The following is an 11,293-nucleotide window of genomic DNA, read 5'->3' as shown; positions in this document are numbered from 1 at the left end:
CTGCTTGAAATGATACGTAGAAGACATGGCTGAGCACAGGAAAAGGGAATCTGACTCAGATCTCAATTGTCATTGAAGAACATAAGCTAAATCCCCTCTGTCAGTGGATGGAATACTCAGGGCCATTGCAGATGACAACAAAACAGAAGTCTCTCTTTTAGTTGAAATGGACTTGTTCTATAAAAAGAGCTAAGATACATGGCATCCCTTTACATGCTTATATATACACATTATACAACGGGTGGGTCTAATCCTGAATGCTGCTGATTGGTTAAAACCGCATTCCAGCCAGTGTCTATTCCACAAGTTACCACCAGCTAAATCTATGATGTTAAAATGTCTATTTACTCTGTTCCATATGACTGCGCAATCCACTGTCTCATCATCCCAGCCAAGCAATTTATAAACATAATCTCCACTATAAAAAGCATCTAGACATTATCTCACATTTCCTTTAGACTAACATTTAGTTTTCAACAGCAGAGATTTGTATTAACCTTGCTGTCTGTCTCTCCGACATTTGCAACATTGTTTCAATATTCAAATTCAACCTCCAGCTGTCCCATAGTAATGAACATGTCAGGAGACGGGACAAGACAGACAGGCAGCGTTTCTCAACAAGTCAAAATCATGAATCAGCTGGTATCGTTTTTATGGATATATACAAAGAAATGTACATTGAAAAAAGGTCAAATGAAATGAAGTGCAGCTAGTTTGCAGTCTTTCCAGCTTCAGTTTGAAGTGATTGTGTTAGCTGTGTTGTTGGTTAGCCTCTCTGAACAACAGTGTCCTGATGAGTGAGCACATTTTGCCAGGACAAATCGAGCCTCATTAGCTCATTGTTATGGATTTATCCAAATAAATATCTCTAGAAAACAGCTAAAACAAATGCAACTACTTTGCTGTTATTCTAGCTGTAAGTTAGTCTTAGTTGGCTAACTAGAGAGAAAGGGATAAGAACGTTGCCAGCCAGCATGGAAACGGAACATTTAGAACAAATGACTGGGTCGCATCCATAAATACAGAACAAAAAGACTGAACGACTCTGTTTCGCTTCTCCACTGTAGCAACCAAACTGATAGAACGAACGACAAGCCGGCTAGATTTGTGTCGGGACTATATCTTGTAGAAGGATGTAATAGTATGACTAAATTAATTTTTAAAAATAATACTAATGAACATATGTCAATCATTATTTTAATATGTTGGTAACACATTGTATAAAAGTGATGCCCTCGAAACCGGTGTTTGGAGGATTTAGTGCCACGGTCTGCCTGCCCTCGACTTCGTCTCAGGCCTAACAACAACCGTGCCAATATATCCTCCTAAAACCCTTTGGCTCGTTATCACTTCATTCTGATGTTCTGAAGTGGTTGGACCTTTGTGCATGAACATGTGACGACTCTCTCTGCCTCATCAATTGTTCTATTGATGTCATGACATACTCCTCTGTGGGTTGCTAAGGTTACTGTCCTGGTTAGTGAAACACTCATCTTTCATTATTACCGGTCTTTAGATGTGGGGATGACATATGTACAATGTAAAGGAACAGGTAATGTAACTATAGAGACATCGTTAAATAGAGATGACTGACAGTTTGAGATAGAACACTTTCACTCTTCAGTAACTCCAAAATAACAGCATGGTGATGAAACACATCAGAGAAACGTGGGATTTTCCCACTTTGAGAGAGGTGGGGGAGAGAGAGAAATAGAAAGAAAGAGGCTTTTATCAGTCTTAATATACAAATGTCAAAAAAGTTGAGTTTGAGAGTTTGTTTTGTCTCTAGTGTTACAGCATGTTCAGAAAAGAGAGTGCTGCAATTCCACCTCCCGGCCACTAGAGGGAGGGATTACACCTGGAACTCAAACATGTCTGTCTGCTTCTTGGCCAGCTTTGCCACCTCCTGGCGGATGGCCTGGACCAGGGCGGATGTGGAGAGACTGCTGAGGGGGACTCTGTCTCTGGGCTCCCCCGCATCGGGCAGGCTCTGCTGGGACGCGGCGGTGGTCGGGGTGGGGTGTGGCTCCATGGCCTGGCCGTAGTGTAGGGGGAGTCTGGGGGAGCTGCCTTGAGGGTAGCGGGGATGAGGGAAGGACTCCACGTACCCTGGGAGAGCCACCTGGAAGAGAGGGTAGGCCAGGCGTCACCAAAACAACCACACAGGGTTTGATACCCACCAACATGATAAGAAAAACAGCTGATGCTTTGTTTTTATTTTTATTATTCAAATTCAAAAACATATTATCCTTTTTGGATCAGTTTTCTGGGTGAACATAGTCTCTCTTCCACATGTATTGCACATATTCAAATAGCTGAAAACAAGGGAAAATATACACAAGCACACTTGGACAAAACTCACACGATAAAATAAATGAAGAAGTAAAAATTAAAACGGCGATTAAAATATCTGTGACTTTTAAAAATTGACTTTCGATTCAAACCAAGCATTTGAACTCCACTTATGGGTTAGTTTAGAATGTGGACATGAGATGTGTCTGACTCTACACACAACTAATCATTGAAATACCCAAAAGAAAACAGAACAGAGGTGTTCATTTAGGAAATGTGCTCAACTACCCCGGTATTTTGCTGTGTCCACTCAACGCCAGCCATACATTCAGTTCAGCAAATGGTTTCTAAATGACACTGGTTCTGCAAAAAGGCACTGCGTGAAGGCATCTGGTTGAAACAGGCAGACAAACAGGGATAACAATAACATTCCATACAGAGAAGAGACCAGTGAGGAGAGGGGAGGTCACATGATCAATAACAGATCTGACAGAGGAGGAAATGGAACCCGTTTCATGTTTAACAGACAGAGAGAGACAGAGAGTATTGTACAATAGAAAATCAGGTTAGTGGTAGATGAGGAATGTGCTCACTGTCAATCCCTGATAAGGCTCTCTGCAGAGGCTGTCATGAAAATGTCTTCATATTCACTGATGAGTCACATTTTGGTGTCTTACAAACATCCAGGAAAACACATTGAGCTCTGTAACTTTCCATTAGTTTACATAACAACTCTAAGACCTGGGGCAGGATTGGGCTTTCCCTTGTGTGTGGTGTGGTTGTGGCTCGAGGTAGAACATACCATTAAGCACAGATTTAGGATCAGAATATTCCACCCCCAACCTAACTTTACCATAAGGTAACGTATCTGTTCCAGGATCAGTGGTGTTAGCAATTTATGTTACTCTTCAATAACACAAACCCCAAAGCAAATCAGGGGGAGGAAAATAGGTTTATTCAAAGAGGCCAAATCATAGATGTTATGCTGAGAGGTAGATGGTCATTCTCCCCTGTCCTCAGTGATTCTCTCCAGTGGTTCTCTCCCCAGAACAAAGGGACAGCATGTAGTTTTATAACCCAGCCCTAGCCTGTGGTTGACCAATTAGAATTCCTTGCAATAAAACTAGCCAATGGCCAAATAACAAGTATTCTATTTCAGAAGACATATTCCTCCCATGTCTCTGAACCATTGAGCAATAATTCCCTATTACAGAAAAAACACTATTTCCCTTCATCATTATTACTCTATTGACTTCTGGTCCTTTTGACCTCTCATCCTCTGTATCTGCGTTGTTTATTTATCTTTGACCTATTCTTACAGTGGGTAGCTACTTCTACCTACTCTGTGAGTGTGGAGAGTAGGGGGGGTTCTTACAGAGTCAGCCCACTGGGGGGGCACGTCCTCAGGCTCGGGGGGGTAGGACATCCAGGATGGGCTGTGGTAGGAGGACGGGGGCGTGGAGGCAAAGTACTCAGAGTAACCCGACCGCGAGGCTGGGATGGCGTACACCGCTGTGATGGGGTTTCCTGTGGGGGGGTTAGGAGGTCGTTATACAGGGGAAATACTACAATGACAACTGCCATTACTAGAAGAAGAATCAAGTTGTTCTACAATTGTGACAAACAACAAAGTTAACCTAAACCTAAATCCTAACCCTAATTCTAACTCCTAACCCAAACTCCTTACCCAAACTCCTTACCCAAACTCCTAACCCAAACTCCTAACCCAAACTCCTTACCCAAGCCCTAACTCCTTACCCAAACTCCTTACCCAAACTCCTTACCCAAACTCCTAACCCAAACTCCTAACCCAAACTCCTTACCCAAACTCCTTACCCAAACTCCTAACCCAAACTCCTAACCCAAACTCCTAACCCAAACTCCTTACCCAAACTCCTTACCCAAACTCCTAACCCAAACTCCTTACCCAAACTCCTTAAACCCAAACTCCTAACCCAAACTCCTTACCCAAACTCCTTACCCAAGCCCAAACTCCTTACCCAAACTCCTTACCCAAGCCCTAACTCCCCTAACCCAAACTCCTTACCCAAACTCCCAAACTCCAAACTCCTTACCCAAACTCCTAACCCAAACTCCTTACCCAAACTCCTTACCCAAGCCCTAACTCCTAACCCAAACTCCTTACCCAAGCCCTAACTCCTAAAACCCTTACCCAAACCCAAAACTCCTTACCCAAACTCCTTACCCAAGCCCTAACTCCTCCCTAACTCCTCCCTAACTCCTAACCCAAACTCCTTACCCAAACTTACCCAAGCCCTAACTACCCAAGCCCTAACTCCTAACCCAAACTCCTTACCCAAACTCCTTACCCAAACTCCTTACCCAAACTCCTAACCCAAACTCCTTACCCAAACTCCTTACCCAAAACTCCTAACCCAAACTCCTTACCCAAACTCCTAAACCCTAACCCTAACTCCTTACCCAAACTCCTTACCCAAGCCCTAACTCCTAACCCAAACTCCTTACCCAAGCCCTAACTCCTAACCCAAACTCCTTACCCAAGCCCTAACTCCTAACCCAAACTCCTTACCCAAACTCCTTACCCAAGCCCTAACTCCTAACCCAAACTCCTTACCCAAGCCCTAACTCCTAACCCAAACTCCTTACCCAAACTCCTTACCCAAGCCCTAACTCCTAACCCAAACTCCTTACCCAAGCCCTTCCTAACCCAAACTCCTCCCAAACTCCTTAAAACTCCTAACCCAAACTCCTTACCCAAACTCCTTACCCAAACTCCTAACCCAAACTCCTTACCCAAACTCCTTACCCAAACTCCTTACCCAAGCCCTAACTCCTAACCCAAACTCCTTACCCAAACTCCTTACCCAAACTCCTTACCCAAACTCCTTACCCAAGCCCTAACTCCTAACCTAGAGCCCCGCTAGGATAACAAAACAATAAAAAACAACAGACAAACAGGTTCTGACCTGAGTAGGTGAACACCGGCTGTTCTGCTGTGACTGAGGGGAGTGCTGCTCTGGAGAGGGGGACTGAGGGGAGTGCTGCTCTGGAGAGGGGGACTGAGGGGAGTGCTGCTCTGGAGAGGGGGACTGAGGGGAGTGCTGCTCTGGAGAGGGGGACTGAGGGGAGTGCTGCTCTGGAGAGGGGGACTGAGGGGAGTGCTGCTCTGGAGAGGGGGACTGAGGAGAGTGCTGCTCTGGAGAGGGGGACTGAGGGGAGTGCTGCTCTAGAGAGAGAGACATAGGGGGCGCTGCTGTCATTATGCTGGGTCTGCATGTCCGTCATGTTGGTCCCAGACTCTGAGATCCTGGCCGTGGACCCCAGGTTAGGCGACGAGCTGAGTCAGAGAGAGAGATAATGCTCACATTGCAAAATCACATTCACATGCAACACATATTCTTCACCACAAGAGGACAGTGGTGCTCCATATAAGACCCACAGTAACACTGGATTCTCATTGCTATTCATGTCATCTTCCTCTGCACTGATTCTGCTTTCAAATGTGCAGTATACATGACTGAGATCAGTCTGGCCACACTGCATTTCCCTGGTGAATATTACCATGTGAATGTTGGGGAGTTCAGTGATTCATTTTGGGGTGAGAGAGGTGTTGCAGCTTTGATTCATTTGAGGAAAGGTGAGAATAGTGTTATGGGGCTGTGTGTGTGTGTGTGTGTGTGTGTGTGTATGTGTGTGTGTGTGTGTGTGTGTGTGTGTGTGTGTGTGTGTGTGTGTGTGTGTGTGTGTGTGTGTGTGTGTGTGTGTGTGTGTGTCCTGGCCGTACCGTCTTAGAGAGGTCCCAGGAGGGGGGCCGGTGCGAGGGGGAATAGGGGGTGGAGGAGAGGTCATAACCATGTCAGGAAGCTGGGTGAACCTAAAGGCCTGGAAGAAGACAAGTCAACACACACATGAATAATATACTGTGGGTTGATGTTTTCTGATAGGAGAAAGTGTCTACTTGTTAAGGTTTAGTCAACTAGCACCAGTACAGTAGTACATTTTGACCTAACATAACCATTCCCAGAGGTTGTATCCTTCCACCCACTCACAGGTTTGGGGAGGCTGCACTGATACATGTCTGCTCCGTACGGCGGCACCCACTGCAGCCCTCCTCCCCGGCCACGGCTCATGGTTCCCGGGGCACTGGTCACCACGTCAGAGTAGGGCAGGGGTGGAGGTCCGGGGCTGTAGTGGCCGTGGTGGTAACCGTGGTGGGGGTGGGGATGATGGGAGTGGTGGTGGCGTCCGGCCGTGGAGGATTGTCCCCCTGAGGCCAGGCTGAAGGCCTCCTCCAAGAGCAGGTGCATCTGCTGGCGTACCTCGTCGATGGACGGCTGGGAGCTCAACGTGGAGGTCTCTGAGTGACCTTTGACCCCTCTGGGGCAGACATAACCCCCCCGCGGGCCAATCAGACGATCCACGTTGGTCTCCTCAATCAGCTCCGGTTCAGTCTGAAACACAGAGAAAAAGAGGGGAATTGGTTACACACACACACACACACACACTCACACACACACACACACACACACACACACACACACACACACACACACACACACACACACACACACTCACACACACACAGGAGTTTGGTGGCACCTTAATCAGGGAGGACAGGCTTGTGGTAATGACTGGAGCAGAATCAGTGGAATGGTATCAAACACATGAAACACATGGCTCCATTGGCGCCGTTCCAGCCATCATTATGAGCCGTCCTCCCTCAGCAACCTCCACTGATACACTGTTCACACTTCATTTCCAATTAGTACTAGTAGAGCTAATACAGTTCAGACCTATCAGAGTAGAGAGTCATTGTCTCCCAGACCTATCAGAGTAGTGTCATTGTCTCCCAGACCTATCAGAGTAGTGTCATTGTCTCCCAGACCTATCAGAGTAGAGTGTCATTGCCTCCCAGACCTATCAGAGTAGAGTCATTGTCTCCCAGACCTATCAGAGTAGAGAGTCATTGTCTCCCAGACCTATCAGAGTAGAGTGTCATTGTCTCCCAGACCTATCAGAGTAGAGTGTCATTGTCTCCCAGACCTTTCAGAGTAGAGTGTCATTGTCTCCCAGACCTATCAGAGTATTGTGTCATTGTCTCCCAGACCTTTCAGAGTAGAGTGTCATTGTCTCCCAGACCTTTCAGAGTAGAGTGTCATTGTCTCCCAGATCTATCAGAGTAGTGTCATTGTCTCCCAGACCTTTCAGAGTAGAGTGTCATTGTCTCCCAGACCTATCAGAGTATTGTGTCATTGTCTCCCAGACCTTTCAGAGTAGAGTGTCATTGTCTCCCAGACCTTTCAGAGTATTGTGTCATTGTCTCCCAGACCTTTCAGAGTATTGTGTCATTGTCTCCCAGACCTTTCAGAGTAGTGTTATTGTCTCCCAGACCTTTCAGAGTAGAGTGTCATTTTCTCCCAGATCTATCAGAGTAGAGTGTCATTGTCTCCCAGACCTTTCAGAGTAGAGTGTCATTGTCTCCCAGACCTATCAGAGTAGTGTCATTGTCTCCCAGACCTATCAGAGTAGTGTCATTGCCTCCCAGACCTTTCAGAGTAGAGTGTCATTGCCTCCCAGACCTATCAGAGTAGAGTGTCATTGTCTCCCAGATCTATCAGAGTAGAGTGTCATTGTCTCCCAGACCTTTCAGAGTAGAGTGTCATTGTCTCCCAGACCTTTCAGAGTAGAGTGTCATTGTCTCCCAGACCTTTCAGAGTATTGTGTCATTGTCTCCCAGACCTTTCAGAGTAGTGTTATTGTCTCCCAGACCTTTCAGAGTAGAGTGTCATTGTCTCCCAGACCTATCAGAGTAGTGTCATTGTCTCCCAGACCTATCAGAGTAGAGTGTCATTGCCTCCCAGACCTTTCAGAGTAGAGTGTCATTGCCTCCCAGACCTATCAGAGTAGAGTGTCATTGTCTCCCAGATCTATCAGAGTAGAGTGTCATTGTCTCCCAGATCTATCAGAGTAGAGTGTCATTGTCTCCCAGATCTATCAGAGTAGAGTGCCATTGCCTCCCAGACCTTTCAGAGTAGAGTGTCATTGTCTCCCAGACCTTTCAGAGTAGAGTGTCATTGTCTCCCAGATCTATCAGAGTAGAGTGTCATTGTCTCCCAGACCTTTGAGAGTATTGTGTCATTGTCTCCCAGACCTTTCAGAGTATTGTGTCATTGTCTCCCAGACCTTTCAGAGTAGTGTCATTGTCTCCCAGACCTTTCAGAGTAGAGTGTCATTTTCTCCCAGATCTATCAGAGTAGAGTGTCATAGTCTCCCAGACCTTTCAGAGTAGAGTGTCATTGTCTCCCAGACCTATCAGAGTAGTGTCATTGCCTCCCAGACCTTTCAGAGTAGAGTGTCATTGCCTCCCAGACCTATCAGAGTAGAGTGTCATTGTCTCCCAGACCTATCAGAGTAGAGTGTCATTGCCTCCCAGACCTATCAGAGTAGAGTGTCATTGCCTCCCAGACCTTTCAGAGTAGAGTGTCATTGTCTCCCAGACCTATCAGAGTAGAGTGTCATTGTCTCCCAGACCTATCAGAGTAGTGTCATTGTCTCCCAGACCTATCAGAGTAGAGTGTCATTGCCTCCCAGACCTATCAGAGTAGAGTGTCATTGTCTCCCAGACCTATCAGAGTAGAGTGTCATTGCCTCCCAGACCTATCAGAGTAGAGTGTCATTGCCTCCCAGACCTTTCAGAGTAGAGTGTCATTGTCTCCCAGACCTATCAGAGTAGAGTGTCATTGTCTCCCAGACCTATCAGAGTAGAGTGTCATTCTCTCCCAGACCTATCAGAGTAGTGTCATTGTCTCCCAGACCTATCAGAGTAGAGAGTCATTGTCTCCCAGATCTATCAGATTAGAGTGTCATTGTCTCCCAGATCTATCAGATTAGAGTGTCATTGTCTCCCAGACCTTTCAGAGTAGAGTGTCATTGTCTCCCAGATCTACCAGAGTAGAGTGTCATTGCCTCCCAGACCTATCAGATTAGAGTGTCATTCTCTCCCAGACCTATCAGAGTAGTGTCATTGCCTCCCAGACCTATCAGATTAGAGTGTCATTGTCTCCCAGACCTATCAGAGTAGAGTGTCATTGTCTCCCAGACCTATCAGAGTAGAGTGTCATTGTCTCCCAGACCTATCAGAGTAGAGTGTCATTGCCTCCCAGACCTATCAGATTAGAGTGTCATTGTCTCCCAGACCTATCAGAGTAGAGTGTCATTGTCTCCCAGATCTACCAGAGTAGAGTGTCATTGTCTCCCAGATCTACCAGAGTAGAGAGTCATTTTAGTGCTCTCTGAGGCTCAAACAAAAACTCTTCATTCACTTTATTAGCACCCTGCAAACTGGTGATGCTGCCCCGGTTTAGGGAGCCATGTCCTTTACACAGAAACACACCACAACCTCAAAGACACTCGTACCAAGTACTTTCTCTTTACAGCACTGAAGGACTATCCCACAATGCATTGCAACCCCCCCATTTCATGATTTACGAGCACAGTGCTACAACGGCAAATGAACAGTCCCCTGATAGCTGGGTGGAATGCCACTGACTCAACCAGAGATGGTCAGATGAGAAATGTTCAAGTGGCTTTAACGATTCAGGAAGCTATACTAGTGACTCATCCTGGCTGTGCATTGTTGTTGACAAGATGCTGACTAAGTTAGCCAGAGCTGCTTGATGGTACACTGTAGTCCTGTAATATCTCACATGAATAGGTGTTCAGTATTCCTCCAGTGGAACTGCTCTGTCTCTGGTTGGTCTCTGCAGGGTAGAGTGCTACCGGGACAGTTTTGTACGGAGTGTGAGTTGTGTTTCTGTTTATCTCTCCATCTCCTCCTTCCCTCTCCTCCCGCCCCCCGTAGATTCATTGTGGCGATAAACAATCCGGCAAATCACTGTAGAAGTAATTAAGCACTGCGGTAAACTACTGGAGGTCTGTGTGTTAGCCTACTGTTATATCTCTCACTCTCTCTCACTCTCTCTCCTTCCCTTTTCTCACCCACGCTCTGTGCTCGCTCTGCTCTCTCTATATCCACCTCTCCCTCCTTGATTTCTCCCTCCAGCCTCTCTCTTCCTCCATCCCACTCTCTCTCAGGGTGATAAATGAGTTGGATCTGAGGGTGCCCTACTTCCTGTGCGAGTGGAAGGGAGCAGCCACAGGAGACCTGGCGCAGCCGCCTCATAAATCAGTTCCCGAGCAACACGGACAGGCGGAGACGTGGATCCACAGTGATATGGCCCGCAGAGCAAGCGTTCCCACTGTAATCAATAGAGCCAGTCCTTCTGCAAGGAGCTGACCGAACACGCTAGCACCGGATTTTTTGCAGGTTGACACGGTTGTTACGGTTACTGCAGGGAGGCTATGTTTCACTTCCACGGGAGGTAGAGAAGGGGCAGAACAGTGGAGGGAGGACATAGAGGAAGACAGGGAGCAGAACAGTGGAGGGAGGAGGTGGAGGAAGACAGGGAGCAGAACAGTGGAGGGAGGAGGTGGAGGAAGACAGGGAGCAGAACAGTGGAGGGAGGAGGTGGAGGAAGACAGGGAGCAGAACAGTGGAGGGAGGAGGTGGAGGAAGAGAAGTATGAAGACAGGTTGCTTGGGAGGAAATGATGCTTCTCTATGTAGAGGATATTGACAATAGACTCAAAGAGTTGTTACTGTCTGTGGTAAATGTGATACATATTCCATTAGCTGTAATATGTGGTTATTGTTAAAACCAATGCCTGAGATGATTAGATACAGGAGAGAAAGACACTATGCTGTTCTGTTTGTAAAGTAGGAGCTTACTGTAAAACTACCTCGTTCTCTGTTTGTAAATGAAAGGTTAAAGGTTATAAGATATTAACAGTGTTGTGAGTGTCTTAGAGATATTTGTGGTGTTTGTTAAGTAGTGATCTGAAACATGACTTCAGGGAGCTGCTCTTTAGCCTCTTGATATTCTAACTGCATCTGTCTAGCATCATCTACGCAGCAACAGTATCACACCACAGGAGAGGAGAGGCGAGGTGAGGCGTGGCGA

The 11,293-nt window shown here is 46.6% G+C and overlaps 1 protein-coding gene across 1 annotated transcript in view; it reads right to left on the bottom strand.

Annotated features, from left to right (window-relative positions):
- Positions 1-724: 724 nt before the first annotated feature.
- Positions 725-11,293, bottom strand: part of LOC121846113 (UPF0606 protein KIAA1549L-like) — an 89,532-nt gene continuing 78,963 nt past the window's right edge. The window contains 5 exon segments of the mRNA XM_042319030.1: positions 725-2,122; positions 3,668-3,819; positions 5,241-5,611; positions 6,059-6,156; positions 6,324-6,725. Of these exon segments, the coding sequence (XP_042174964.1) occupies positions 1,853-2,122; positions 3,668-3,819; positions 5,241-5,611; positions 6,059-6,156; positions 6,324-6,725 (1,293 nt within the window). The 3' untranslated portion in view covers positions 725-1,852.

The sequence above is a fragment of the Oncorhynchus tshawytscha genome, unplaced genomic scaffold (genome assembly GCF_018296145.1).
Source record: "Oncorhynchus tshawytscha isolate Ot180627B unplaced genomic scaffold, Otsh_v2.0 Un_contig_57_pilon_pilon, whole genome shotgun sequence".
Taxonomy (NCBI): Eukaryota; Metazoa; Chordata; class Actinopteri; order Salmoniformes; family Salmonidae; genus Oncorhynchus; species Oncorhynchus tshawytscha.
Note: the sequence above shows the minus strand (reverse complement) of the source record. Positions and strands in the feature narration are given on the sequence as shown.